The sequence below is a fragment of the Ambystoma mexicanum genome, chromosome 6q (genome assembly GCF_040938575.1).
Source record: "Ambystoma mexicanum isolate Mex_15411 chromosome 6q, UKY_AmexF1_1, whole genome shotgun sequence".
In the NCBI taxonomy this organism is placed as follows: Eukaryota; Metazoa; Chordata; class Amphibia; order Caudata; family Ambystomatidae; genus Ambystoma; species Ambystoma mexicanum.
The window spans coordinates 180,192,004-180,207,068 of NC_090937.1; the positions used below are offsets into that span (position 1 = coordinate 180,192,004).

The 15,065-nt window shown below is 47.9% G+C and overlaps 1 protein-coding gene across 3 annotated transcripts in view; it reads left to right on the top strand.

The window, feature by feature from the left end:
- Window positions 1-15,065, top strand: part of ELP1 (elongator acetyltransferase complex subunit 1) — a 2,667,893-nt gene that overhangs the window by 334,007 nt on the left and 2,318,821 nt on the right. For all 3 annotated transcript variants that reach the window (XM_069630608.1, XM_069630606.1, XM_069630607.1), the window contains exon 5: window positions 8,242-8,322. In XM_069630608.1, coding sequence (XP_069486709.1) covers window positions 8,242-8,322 — 81 coding nt within the window. The remainder of the gene's footprint in view (window positions 1-8,241; window positions 8,323-15,065) is intronic.

Sequence of the window (15,065 nt, forward strand, 5' to 3'; positions counted from 1 at the left end):
ACCATTATCCCTCCCCGATATGATCCTACTTCACTTCCCCTTCCGCATCTTCTTCTTCCACAGAGGTTCCTCTTCCCGCGTTCCCACCCGAGTCCTGGCCGCTCGACCCGTCCTGGGTGGACCTGTTCAGTGGAGCCACTAAATATCTTCCGTCTGTTAGGGTTTCTGCCTCGTCCTCCCCTCCTCTATTGCCCATTTCTTGCCATACTGCTGTTTCCGTCACGGTCCATTTCTGGAGGTCATTCCACCAGACTTCGATGCTAGGTCTATTACATGCCTTCCATCCCATGGCTTTTCTACGCTTGGCAAGTATATATGTTAGATCCTTTAATTTGCTTACATGTTTTAATTTATGTTGCCTGGGGAATCCCCCTACCAAGCATGCCCACACTGATTCAACATCTATCTTAATCCCTTTCTCCTCGAGCCGGCGGGCTATTTCTTGCCAGAACTTCCCAATTTCGGGGCATGCCCAAAACATATGCGTCATCCCCGCATTTTCATTACCACATTTGGGGCATGTGTGTCTCGCTGTATTTGTTGTAGCCTTGCGTTTCTAGATACTTTCTTATGGTACCGTTGGGCCCGTTCCCACACCCTGTCACTCATGGGTATCCCGGCCTCTTCCTCCCAGTCTGATCTCAGTAGTGCCACCTCTTTCCCCACCTTGGACATCAACAGCTCATATATTCTAGATATCTCGTGCCCTCCATCTGCTATATCATATCTAGTTTCTATCTTAGCGTCTGGTTGCTCTTCTAGTGTTACTTCTGACCATGTTTCTCTGATCAGCTGTACGATCCTGTTATATGTTATAGAATTCCCTTTGTGTAGCCCTGTTTCCTCCACCAACGTCCCAAATGCCTTAATCTCTTCTGCTTGCCATATGTCCTCCAGTGTTGCTATTCCTACCGTTTCCCAGTGTTCGTAATTGCCTTCAGTAGTTGCTCATCTCCACTCGTCAATCCAACCAACGGTACTAGTGGGGAACACAGGGCTGGGTTCTCCATGGCCTGCCATATCTGCCAGCCCAGTAGCCACATCTTTGAGCGCTCTCTAACTTCTGGTTTGGGCAGCCATATCATTTCTTTCAGGAAGTACGGGGTACACTCCATTCTCAGCAAACCCGTTTCTGAGGTCGGGTCTTCTGATAACCATTTGGCCACATATTGTAATTGACTAGCTATATAGTAGATCTCGTAGTTCGGGAGTTTTATACCCTCTTTATCATGCGTATTCTGCAGCTTCCAAAGGGCTATTCTGTTCCTGGTCCCGTGCCATAGGAATTCCCTACAAATGCTCTGTAGTTTAGTAAAAAATCGCCTTGGTATCAGGTATGGGATGTTCCTGAAAAAGTGCAATAGTCTTGGCAGTACGACCATCTTCAGCAGCGCCCCTCTCCCCATCAATGCCAGAGGGAGTTTGGACCAAAACCTCATACGTTCTCAATACTCCTTACTGCTTTCTTAATGTTATTTCTGTGTTCTTCCTCTACCGTATGATAAATATCTATTCCCAGATATCTGAACGTTTGTGATACCCATGGTATTTGTAATATTGGTTATTGATCTTGTTGGACCCCTTCATACCTCCCTAGTTGGAATATACATGATTTTTGTGGGTTCACTGCTATTCCGGACAGCGTCGCAAACCTCTCCATCACCTCCAGGATATATTGGAGGTTCTCTTCAGGGTATCTTATGTACAGCAGCATGTCGTCTGCATATAGGGAAACCAAATGCGGCTCCCCTTTTATGCTGATCCCTATTTCTTCATATTGCTGTCTCGGGTATATTGCCAGGGGCTCCAGTGCTAAGATGTATAGCATCGGAGACAATGGGCACCCTTGCCTGGTATCTCTACTCAGTTGCCATTTTTCAGAGATAATCACTCCCGTTTTTACCCTGGCTAGCGGTGCGCTATATATCAGTTTGACCCATTTAAGGTACCCTGGTCCTATGCCGTAGCTGGTCAGGGCTGTCATCAGCCAGGGCCATTTGACTGAGTCAAAGGCTTTTATTGCATCTAGTGAAACAATTACAATCTCGCCAGAGTCTTCTATTGTATGCTGTATAACTCAGTGGAGTCGCCTAAGGTTATCCGATATGTTCCTACGGGTACATAGCCTGTTTGATCAGGGTGTATTAGTTTATTAATAATCTGTCTAATTCTGTTTGCCAGCACCGCCGTAAGCATTTTACTATCTTGATTTAACATTGATAATGGCCTAAACGATCCGCAATCCGCACCTAGCTTATTATGTTTGGGGAGTGGGATGATAACCGCTTCTCTCAGGGATTCTGGCAGCCATCCCGTCTCATATGCCTCATTTAGCATTGCTAGCAACAGGAGGGGAGAGGGGGAGGCACCTCTTTTCTATACATTTTGTAAAATTCACTGGGGAGTCCGTCAGCCCCTGGGGTCTTACTAGTGGGCAGTTGCGTTACTACCTCATCCAGTTCTTCTAGAGTAATTGGGGCATCTAGTTCCTCTCGCTCCATCGTGCCTATTTGTGGCAGGCCTATATCCTCAAGCGTGTCCTTTATCTCCCCACTATCGCATCCTTCTGTGTCCCCGTATAGGGTGCGATAGTAGTTAAGGAATTCTCGGTTTACCCCCTCTTGGGTCTCTACTAATTGTCCATCTTTTCCTTGTATTACTCTAATCGTAGGTCTGGGGGTCTCTCTTTTATATAACCAAGCAGCATCCTCCCTGGTTTATCTCCATTTGCATGCTACCTCTCTACATATTTTCTATAGTTTAGATTACATAATCTTGGTTCGGGGCGTATGTGTTTACAATCCATATTTCTTTATTTTCCACCAGTCCTCGAATTACCACCATCCTTCCATCCGCTCCCACTGTAGACTGTAGTAGCTGGAATGGGACATGTGGTGCTACCCAGGTGATCACCGCTCTGGCATAGGTCGAATAGGTTGCCCCAACGAGGGTCCCTCTCCACTTTTTTCGGACCACCTCTAGTTTGTTTTGTGAGGTGAGTCTCCTGTATTAAGGCTATGTCTATTTTCTGCCTTCTCAAATACATCATCACCTTATTTCTTTTAAGGTAGCTATTCAGGCCCCTAATGTTCCAAGAAATTATCTTAAGGTCCCCCATATTGCAGCCGCTTCCCGCCCCCTCTTTGCGTCTTCTTCATCCTTGTCTGAAGCACCAGCGCACCCATGTGTAAGCTCATTACCCAACTTAAACTACCCTTAACCATTAACCCTGCAACTTCGCCCACTTCCCCGCCCTCCCTCCTCCCATCCTTGCCCCAACTTGGTTCCCAACTCCCTCATGTCCCTCCCCCCTCCCAACTGTTGCCCAGCTCCATCCTTGGATCTCAGGCACACCCGCATCTAGCCCTCTTCTTTGCGCTTGCCCTTACTCGAGGCACAGCAGGGAGATGTCGCCCTAATGGTGCATCTACTACTCTACCTACTGAGGATCGGTCTTCTCCATCTTGTGTCTCCTGTTTTAGCCTTCCGGCGCAGCATGCCTGCCGCTCATATCTACTTTATTACAGTCTATATTCCAGTCCAACAAGTCCAAATGCTAGGTGTAATAATTACTTAATGTTCGCATTTTCTCTACACCAATTATATCCCAATCCAATATCTCAGCTACAATTCCCATCGCACCCAGCAGCATCATGCGCGTCACTGTATCACTTATCCTGTTCTTCTCGCTCCTTTTCCTCTCCATGCTTTGGGCAGCCATGGGTGTCCAGCCAGTTTGCCGCATCTTCCGGGGTATCACAAAAATGTGCTTTGCCTTTGTGTAGGACCTTAAGCTTCACGGGGCACAAAAGCATATATGTATATCCGGCTGTGCGCAGTTTCCTTTTTATCGCCGCGTAGCTATAGCGCTGTCTTTGCACCCCCATGGTGTAATCCGGGTATGCGGTGATGGTCGCCAACGCCCTTGTTATTGTTCCTCCTTTCCGGAAAAATTCCAGGATCTTTTCCCGGTCTCTGTAATTCAGGATCTTCGCTATAATTGCATGGGGAGGGGCCCCAGCTTGCGGCCTTCTCATCAAGGCCCTAAGCGCCCGTTCAATCACAAACCCTTGGGGGAGAGCTTGCTCGCTCCTATTTCCTGAACAATCATGTTCTCCACATAGTCCGTAGGGTCTTGCCCTTCTTCTCCTTCTGGTAGGCCCACCACATGTATGTTATTGCGTCTTGCTCGCCCTTCAGCTTCCTCTGCCCGGTTTTCCAGGTTGGACACTTGTTGTTTCAATATGTGGACCTCCTTGGCGTTACTCGTGCTGACGTCCGTGTTGACTTTCACGGCACTCTCTAGGCCGCTAGTTCTCTCTTTTAGCGTTCTCACATCCTGTCTCAGTAAGTTGACCTCTATCCCAACTGCGTCGATTTTGGTTTCTAGTGCTGCTTTCGGGTCCGCCATCGCCATTCCCTACGAGGATTTTAGTTCCGTGATGGCTGCTAGGATCCTGTGGTCTCCTCCCAGCAAGGCAGCGTCTGCGGGTGTAGTGGCCATGTCTTGCGCTGGAGTGGTCGGGGGTTGCTGCGATTTGGTGAATATGTCCATTGTTGGCTGTTTTAGCTTTGCCTCCTTTTGAAGCCATTACACCGTCTGTTCAGGGTTGTGACACTTTGTTGGTATTTAGGATCTTGTGCCGCTCCTCAGCCCTTTCTTCACAGCTTGTGAGCTCCCTAGGCCGCTTGCTTCTTTTGTTTGGTGTACCTATCCACCACGTGGGTAGCTCTTGTCCACTGACCTTTTTTATATAGTTGATCAGGTGAATCTCGGTGCTACGAGAGTCCAATGCTGGGGCCCTGACTTAGCCCTCTCAAGGCGTCCCCTCGCGCGTCCCTTTGTGCCCTTTCTTCGTAGCCAGTACTAGGTGATGGCTACTGGTGACTCATCTGGGCCAGGGTTCCGTTGTGTCAGTGTGAGGCGGTCCAGGCGTTAGCCTGCTACAGTTAGGTAGGGCCTCCTATGCCTTGTTATCTATCTGTGCGCCATCTGGCAGCCCCCGTCTGGGGCTTAGTTCCTTGCTTCACTCCACCTTGATGTCACCCCATGGGTTATAGTTGGACAGTGTGTCTGCTCCTTTGTCTGGGTGCTCATTGCCAACCCATCCTGCTTGCACTTATTAGCCTTTACAGCTTGTTTGTCCCAATCTTTTCACTGCCCACTCATGCCGTGCTGGCCCAGGCAGGTCCTGTCCCCCAGTGGGCGTTTCTAATTTCCCAGTTTTCAAGGCAGTCCTTCCATACCTTGCACAGCAATTGGTATGCTCCAGCCTCTCATCTAAGTGCGAGCATTTCTCGTGCAGTATTCCGTGTTGGTTCTCCTCTTAGGCAGGCGTTCGCTTATATTCCTTGCCTGCTACTGGTATGCCGCACCCCCTCTTTGTAGAGTTGTTAGCTCCGGGACCTAAGCAGCGTGCGGCTAGCTGTCTCCCAGCCGCTATAATGTGCGTAATGCACTGTATCCTATAGCACTCGTGGGCTCATGTTTCGCGTACACAGCTCGAGCTCTGATGCACTGTAGCCCGATCGCCAGCCCGAGCTGCTGTTCATGTCCCGGTCGCACAGCGTTGGCTCCTGCTGGGCTGCTCCGCCTCTTTTCTTCCTCTCTCTCCGCACTCCGGTGTCCAGGGCTGCGGAGGCTATTGCAGGCAATGGTGCGTTCTCTGTCTGGGTCCCGACACTTATCCGACACTTATCGGGTAAGCGGCCTCACTTTCCAAGTAATCCGCCTTCGGTGTGCTGCTTGTTGCCAGACGGCGGTGCGGGCGTCCCAAGTGGGCTCCTCTTTCGCGCGGGGCACCAATTCCGACACCCCTGGCGCTTCGCAGCTGTATATTGTTAATACGGCCGGGGCTTAGTTGTCGCTGCGGTGCCTTGCCAATGTAGCCACCAGGCTGGGGCTGCTCGTCTTTGCAACGGACCTGTTTTAACTCAGGCAGCTGTTCCCCAACTTCCGCCAGTCTTCTGTGACAGATCTTCCGTGCCTCTCCCTCCGATGTTATTCGGTCCTTTGTTCAGCGGCGCTGGCCATTTCGTTGCACTCGTGTCGGTCTGGGTCTGTAGCTTTTCATTTTTTTCTTGCTCTATACCATCATGACTGCGCTCTGGATTGCTCGTGGAGTTACACTAGTGCTTCATAAGTCCTGTATTCCATTTCTGTCTGTGAACGCATGCTGTGGCTGCTGCTTCTTTGTCGGATCATATCGGATCGACAGGAGCTCATAGAGAAAGCGTCCTACTGCATGGCATTGTAGCCACGCCCCCTCCGCCCGAACACCATACTACATACTTTAGTCTCAGCCTATGACTTTCCCTTGCCATTGTGAACCTTTTGATTCATGAAACTTCTGAACTGCTTACGCATCAAAGGATGGGTCAAGCATACAATATATGGGACACTTTCCTGTGCAACACTGGCTGCACGCAGTTGCACAGAGCCTCGCTCTGAAAACTGTTTTCAGACCCTTTTTATCATATTTTTGTATTTGTTTCCATTCGTAAAGCTAACCAATTTACATTTACATTTTACAGACTTTCATGTCACTATTTTTATGTACCCCTGAAGTAAAACATTAAAGTATGTTTGCTCATTTTGTGTCTTGGGTACAAATAGCTTCTGATGACATTAGAAATATTAGTACAAAATTGCTAATCAAATAGGTCTATTTGCTATTCAAGAATATTTTAATTAGCAAACTCTGCGAATCATTTTTTGAAAATTAATTTCTGCATTGGTTTTAAAGTTGATGAAAAGAGGTTTATACTTGGCCCTTTGTTTTATAGATAGCCAGGCAATCTGGCGTTGGGCCAAGGAAGTAGATGTAAAGCGAGAAAGGTTGCAAAGTGTGTGCACTGCGAAGCTGAGGACTTTGTCCAGAAGTGTACAAGTATAGTTGGGAAGGAGACTGTCAAAGTAGTTGGGTCTAGAAAGGACTAAGGAGGAGATTAGCTTTTTAGCAGTATTGAAAGGAAGATGATGACAAATGTTTCTGATATTGAGGAGGTTGAGTCTGGCTGCAGTGGCAGATTTGGAGGTTAAGAGCGAGAAGTTGTGTGATGGGCCGAGGAGGACACCAAGGTTACAAGCGGAAGCAGAGTAAGGATGGTAGTCAGGAGGGAAGAGGAGAGGAAGAGATAGCCTGTTTGGCTGGGAAGTAGAGAACTTCAGTCTTAGCGGAGTTCAGCATGACCGAGTGAGACACCATTGAATATTCGATGGCAGAGAGACAGTTTGACATTTTTGACAACAGCTCGTCTGATAAGGAATGAAAGGGGAAGATCTGCGTGCCGTCAGGAAAGAGTTGATAGGAGAAGGTGTAAGAGGATATCAGGGTGCCACGAGCTGAAGTATAGAGAGTGACCAGAAGTGGACCAAGGGAAGACCCTTGGGGAACTCAAACACTAAGAGGTTTGAGTGGGGAGGAAAGACTGTGCAAGGACACCTGAAAATGTCTGGGGGCAAGGTATGAAGCAAACCAAGCGAGGGCCTTCTCTCTGATGCCAAGGGGAGGTAATGTAGAGAGAACATCAGAATGGTAGACGGCATCAAAGGCAGCAGAGAGGTCAAGAAGAATAAGCATAGATGAAAGGTGTGCATCCTGAGAGGAAGAGATGAAGTTGCTGATATTGAGGTGAGCTGTCTCAGTCAAATCCAGGGGTCGGGCGCCAGATTGAAGAGGGTCCTGGAGGTTATGAGTATCAAGGGACTCAGCGATTCGATTGAATACTACTCACTCTAGGATTTTAGAATAGTGTGGTAGAAGAGAGACCGGGTGAAAGTTGGCAGGATAGTTTGGATCCTAGACCAGGTTACTCAAGGAGAGGGATGACAGTAACTGTCTTATAGGATGAGGCAAAAGTGTCATTGTCAAGAGAGGAGTTGAAGAGGGGGTAATTAAGATGTGGAGCAACACTGGGAGCTATGTGCTTCACAATGGAAGACTTAGTAGCGGGAGGTGAGGATAGGAAGCCTGGAGAAAAGTTAGCAGGAGGGTTGGGATAGATTTAAACCTAAAATCGATACTTTATTGTTAATGGCAGTGATTGTTTAAGATGAGCTTGCTTTTTTCTTACAAATGTGGCCATTTGATGCATTTGGAACAAGCCTTGGTGTGAACTATTTTTATATAAATTGTTGCGTGTCCATTCAGAACTGACCATATCTTGTTAGTCTTATTCACTTTGTTGCGACAGCGTCTTCGATAGTGCACTAAAACTGGCATTTTCTGTCTTATGCAGGTCAGCAAACACTTATTATGATGACCAAGGACTTTGAACCAATCACTGAAACACCTATCCACCAAGAAGATTTTGGCGAAGGTAGGAACAATAAGTAAACATATTTCTGCACAAGCTCCTGCCTTGTCTTTAATTCACTAGCGCTGGAAAATATATTTTCTGATTTAAGCCTCATTCTCTGAGACCCCCATGATAATTGATGACTCTTGATTATTATTTTCTGACTCTTATTGGCAAGTGATGTGCCTTTAACAACTAACTTATCCAAGAATGTAGTTTCAATTGTCACTGGTCAGTCCCTAAGGCTATATGTGCAGGTGGACCCTGATCCCAATCTCTACCTTTTGTGTTTGTACTACTTACCTTATGGGGTCTAGTGCAGGGGTCCCTGTCCCCCAATTTTCTGTCAAATATACTTTTTCCTTTGTGAGTGTGTTTAGACATGCTGGTTTGGAGTGTATCTTTATTTGTATATAGTTTACTGGTGTACTTCTTGTGACAATTCACCAGTTATCGTCACTTCTCCCCAAGGAGGGTCCTTTTCCCATGAAGCTAGGGAGGGGCGTCCACTACCCAATAGTCCCCCTAGGTGTGGATGAATGCGCGAGGACCTCATGGGGAGGGACTCCTTTCTGGGGATAAGGACGATCACCTAGGGTACAGAGCATTGAATAGCGCCCTTCCCCAATCTCCCCTCCATTCCAAGCTACTTCCTTGAGAGTAGACCAATGTGTTACTGTATCACTCGGGATACGAAAAGTACGAGGACGAAGAAAAGCACAGAAAACATGAAGATTACTGACTGTGCTAGTACTGGTACGAGGTGGCCCCGAGTATGCATGAAGGTCAAAGTATCAAAATAAACAAAGGACTTTGTTGTCAGTATCAAAATAAACAAAGGACTTTGTTGCCAGTCTACCTTGGCGGATTGTCCATGTATAAGAAGAGACGATGGACTAAAGAACTTGTCGAGCACACCCGGGAGAGACAACAGGTGTAGAAACCACCCAGAGTGGCAGTTTCAAATCCTGTCGGCAGACCGGAGACACAGAAAGGACGCCGCCAACAAGCTGCTGAGGGAGTCCTTGTTGGGTCTGGCAGCAGCTGACCTAACACACAGCATAGCTGAGAGAGGCAGTGTTGTGACCTCAGGGAGGTGGGCCGTGTGGCATGACAGTGACGCCGAGATCGTAAGAAGATGGGAGCCGCTGCGGAATGTTCAGGGCACAGCAGAGTCGTGTGAAGCAGATGAGATGCTGACCCCAATCCCAGGAAGAACTGGAGACTTGCCAAGAGAAGGTAACAGGAGGCGCGGGCACGCTGGTAGTGACGCAGAGTAGTAAGAGGGTCTCTGCTTAGCCCCTGGTTAACTTGTGATAAGACGAACATTATGAATAGGGTCGCTGACCCACGTAGTGAAGATTTGTGCATCCAAGGAGAGCTTCCACATCTCAGTGGTTGCCCCAAGGCTACTGAACCTCAAAGTGAAGATTTGGGCATTCGAGGAAAGCTTCCTCATTTCAGTGGTAGTCCCAAGGCCACTGAAACGTAAGTGAAGATGTGTGCATCTGTGTGTGCAAGATGTGTGCAAGCTTCCTCATCTCAGTGGTAGCCCCAAAGCTGCCGACTCTCAGAGAGAAGATTTGAGCATCTGAAAAAAGTATCCTCGTCGCAGTTGCTGGGAAAAGTCCACTGACAGGCAGAGAAGGGTCTGGGACCCAAAAGCAAGTGAACTGAACATCTGAGGAAAGTATCCTTGATTCGGTGACAGGTATGAGTCTACTGACAACCAGAGAAGGGCCTGGGACGCCAACGCCAGTAAAGCAGACATCTGAGGAAATCTTCCTTGTCACAGTGGCAAAGATTGGTCCACTGAAACCCAGAGAAGGATTTGGGACTTTGCTATTACTGTGAGACAGTGGCAAAACAAACATCAAGTTGAAAGATACTGAAATGAACTCTCAAACCCCAGGATAAGGGAGTCATTCTCCTGGAGAAGAAACTGAAGCGTTTGGATATACTCAAGAGACGGCAGGGCAAGGAAGTTATTCGCCCTGGCTTTGTGTGAACTATATTGGAGGGTGCGGACCAATACCAGGAAAAGTGAGTCATTCTTTTGGCATCCTTTTGCTAAGAACATTTTTTGGGGATACCACCCGAATACCAGGAAAAGGAAGTCATTCTCCTGGAGAAGGAACTTTCTGTTGGGTTATTCTTTAGTTGTTGTGTAAGGGATAGAAGTAGGTTGTGACACAGGATGGTGGAGTTTGATTTAGACGGACATTCGGACAGATCCTTTAGTATTAGTTTGAGGCAGGGAAAGTTAGAGGTTAGAAGTAGGTTGTGACACAGGATGGTGGAGTTTGATTTTGACGGACATTCGGACAGATCCTTTAGTATTAGTTTGAGGCAGGGAAACCCCTCTTACAAATTAGGGATAGTGAGGGTTACTTTTTACTATAAATAAAAGTTTATAGCAATTATCAGCATCATGTGTCAGCTTCCTTCTCTGACATCCTTACAACTGTGCACCTTTATTTGTGAAACGCAGGTGCCTTTTGGCCACTCTTGTTGCCATAATGGCTACCTTTGTCGTGCAAGTGTAGGAAACTGGCAAGGACTAGTTTAGGGTCTAGTAACCCTAATATACATCCTCACCTTGGTTGATGTCACAGTTCTGTTTGTTTTTCTTGAGTCTGCTGGTCCTGTAGACCCATGCTGCTTCTCACCGATGATGCCCAACCAGGCTGAAGCATGTCTGGGAATGCTTGTGCTCTCGTGCAGAAGGGATGTGACCTAGCAGTTTGGGCTGAACTGCCCCTTTTGGGGTGGGACCAAGCCTGATTTGCATATGGGTTTTCCCCTTTTGTAATAGCTTGGCAGGCTGAAAAATATGGTCTGGAGAGTTGCCCAGAGCTGAGCCCATGGTTATGATTTATTTAAAACCTTCGAGCCATCAACTTTTGGCTTTGCTTTCTGTTTGTTTTTATTATATTCTATTGTATTGTACTTGTCATTTATATACAGCGCCTTTTACCATTAGTGTAGTCTAAGTGTGCTAGTAGTGGGAATGACCTCGATGGACCAAAGTCCAGAGTGTTGGAGGTAATGAAGTAAGATTAGAATGCGTGTGTGCATTTAGTCAAATAAGGCTTAGCAGGGTTGACCAGGCTCCGGTAGAGAGCAAGGCATGCAGTCAGGCATGTGGATGGGTGCTGAGAGGAGTCAGGAGATGGCGTGAGTGCTAGAGACTTGCTATGTGTTCAGCGTGCCCGAATTTGTCATAGGTCTTCCCTGCATTCTGATCTCAGAGGTGTTGAAGCATAGCCTGGTGTAAGTAGGTAGAGAATTATGTGACCAGCACAACCAAATGTTGTCATAGTCCTTACTGTAATCTGAAGTGTGCGCGTAGCCATGCCTGCGGGCAGTGTCCACTGGAGTGGTGTTTTGCGTACTGTGAGAAACCAGAGGGTGTCACACCCTCTAGTCCCCGGGGATCTCACACTCAGGTGGCCAGGGCACGTCCATCACCTTTGGATCCAGACCCTGTGGGTGGACCAGTGCGGGAGGATCACCTTGGTGAGGGGTCTTCGGGAGTGGGGGTGAGGTAGCCAATGGTGAGACGTGGTATTCTCCTCTTTTTTGTTAATCTACCCCATCCTATTTTGTATGATTTTCTGAAGTCCCAACTCCCCCACCGTCCCCCTTTTACACAAACACTGGGCTGAGGAAGAGGGTAACTAAGAGTAACCAGACTAACTCTCTCACATCGTACTGGACATGTCCTGTTAATTGGGTCAGGCAAAGCCAGGCACTTTACACTAAGTGCATGGACCAGATACCAGTTAACTCTCCTCACACAAATAAAAGGCAACACCTAAAGACACACTCAGAGCAAGGCGGAACACGAGAACGAGCAGAACCTTCGGGACGAAGGCACACCCACTAGAGTAGAGCAACGGACTAAGGGACAAGAGCAGCAGGCTGAAAACCCCAAGGGTCCCCTACTGGCTGTTGTTGCCTCCAGACCGCAAAAGACACTTGTAGAAGGCCAGATCGGACAAGTGAAGATTGCATTGTGTTTCAAGGACGCCAGCGACTTTCCCGGCTAAACAACAGAGTTGGGAAGGCGAGGCCAAGCCTGTGGTACTAACCTTGACTCAGGATTTGAAAATAGCAAAACAAGAAAGAAGCGCACACAGCAGGAGAGTTGGCAAGCGACCTGCAAGACTGGTGTGTGTTAAAGCGAATGAAGTAGCAACAACATATCACAAGTGAAGACTGCACCCGTAGGGATGAGATGCGAAGAAAGACAGACCTGTGAATGAACTTTGAAGTAAAAGGCGGCTGTGAGATCAGCAATACTAAGTAACGGAGTGGTCCTGCGAAAGGCAGTAGCCCACTCAAAAGTCTCAGTGAAAGGTACATTGTGGGAAGCTATAAAGCGAAAGTTAATGTGAAAGTTGAGTCAAAGTGGTCCTGCGGTGGTCTGTAAGAGCCACGCACATTCAAAGGTCTTCGACATCCGAAAGGGGTCTGAGCCCGAAAGCTTGGGGAGGTGTGTTCTCCCGGCAAGTTTGTGTTGAACTGTGACGTGAGAGGTCTGAGCCCGATAGAGGGGGACCTACGTGAACTGTGCGCTGTAAGGTCTGAACCCGGCAGAGGGGGACCTTTGTGAACTTTATGTTGGAATGCAATTTTGGAAAGTCAAGAAAGAGACTTTAACGTGGAAGTCTAGGCGGGCCTCAATCCACAGTGTGGAACTGCTTAGAGTGTTAGAAACCGAGCCAGTGTGTGTCATCCTGCCTACAAGGACAGCCTTACTCCGTGAGGCTTAACGTGAGGAGGAGAGCTGGTTCAACTACCTTTGTTCGTTTGAACACTGATTTTTCCTTTATATACATTTCTTCTTTTTACACTTTTTGTACAAGAGATAGGGCAGGCATTAGGTTTTGTTAGCATAGGCTATTTTGATTTGACGGATGCCACTAGGACTGTTTCGTTTATCTTTTGAAGGTCGAGACTACTCCCATCTTACTAATAGGGCAAACTAGGAGGTTCTCCGACCCCAACATTTTCAATAAAGGTTTTTCAAATTGTATCCATTGTGTCAGTAACAAACTTGGCCCAATACCGCAGCTCTCTATGGCCCAATACCGCAGCTCTCTATGGCCCAATACCGCAGCTCTCTATGGCCCAATACCGCAGCTCTCTATGGCCCAATACCGCAGCTCTCTATGGCCCAATACCGCAGCTCTCTATGGCCCAAGCTCTGTGTTAGGCAGAAACCTGTGCAGTTCCCTCTGGGACCACTGCAAAAGATTTAGGACTACAGGTGTTTGGCAGTAAACCCACTTGGTAGCAGTCTGTACCACACAGATTCACTTGGTAGCTGTGGCTGAGCAGTCAGACTTCCCTCAAGAAAAGTTAGGCAGTATGTGGAGTATACAAGATAGGGCAATTTACACAGTAGAACAAGCAGACACGGAACAGAGCTTCGGTGTAAAGATATATAATTATTTATTTTAAAAACACATCTATGAAAAACACACTGGCGCTAATACGGCAAACAACTTCAATTACAATTACTATAAGTATATCAATCCCCTAACAATATCTCGACAAGTCTAGGTTCAACGGCACCACTTATTTGCAGACAGAGGTGAATGCTTTAACCTAGTTGGCACTCTAATATTTGTTAGAATGGGCGAGAAAGGGCAGGGTATGAAACCAACTCGGTACCAACACTTTTGCGAAGCAAATGCAAGGCAAGTACGGCAGGGTCTACTGTAGATCACAAAGTTCAGAGGCCAGGCCCACTCGGAGAGAGGCAAGGCAATATGTCCCAAAAAGTATCACAGTGGAAATGCACTTCGAGTCTTTGTAGCAAATTGTCACAGAAAGGTTGGACCAGTTTAGAACAAAAAATTAAGAAGGTCTGGAGGCGACCCAATGGAAAGGTAAGGATTTAAGGCACCTCACGCTAACCGTCACAAGGGAAGCTAGGCGGACACAGTACCTTGTAAGTGAAGAGACAGCTCCGGCGGGGGCAGTTGTTCCTGGTGGTGGATGCAAGTCGGGGCTTTGCCAAGAGATGAGATGGTCTCGTCGTCGAAGGAAAGTTGAAGATCGTTGCACCACCAGGGAAGAGACCAGCCGCGGAGTGCTCACAAGGCAGCACCTTTTGGTCGCGGTATGGGCTAGTGGCTATCCGGTTGCCGGGGTGCTCAGCACGGGCAATTCGACCACTACGCCCTGGAAGCGAAGAAAAAGCAAAGGGACTGATTGTTCCCACCAGTCAGGGGAAGAAGACTCTCCAGCAGGGAGATCTCCTCTGTCGTTGGGAAGTGGTGAGTCGGTTCAGCAGGGCTCCACCAGAGGTGTCGTCGTTGCAGGTCGGCTCAGCTTTACCCTCGTCGGATTCTTAGGTCCTGTGGCGACTTCTGAAGATCCAGTCCCAAAAGCCCCGCTTTTATGCAGAAAACCCCCATTCATTCAGCCTAGCTGTCAATCAAACCACGCTAAGTGGTGAGCGGGGTGGCTCACCACTTGGGTCAATCACACCAGAGTGCGACTTGAGTTGGCAAGGCAACTCAGTCCAGGGTGCCTAAACCCCCTCCCACACTCCCTGTGGTACCCAGACAGAATGGCACCACTTTGGAGGGCTTCTGTGCAGAAGCCCGCCAAAAGTGGAACAAAGGGCTCAACCTTTGGTTCGGATTTACAGAGGCGAACACATACGCCATTTTAAAAACCGAGTTCTGGCAGAAAATACCAACCGGTGGATTTATTTAAGATAAATAAACCGGCGGTATGTTAGAGAC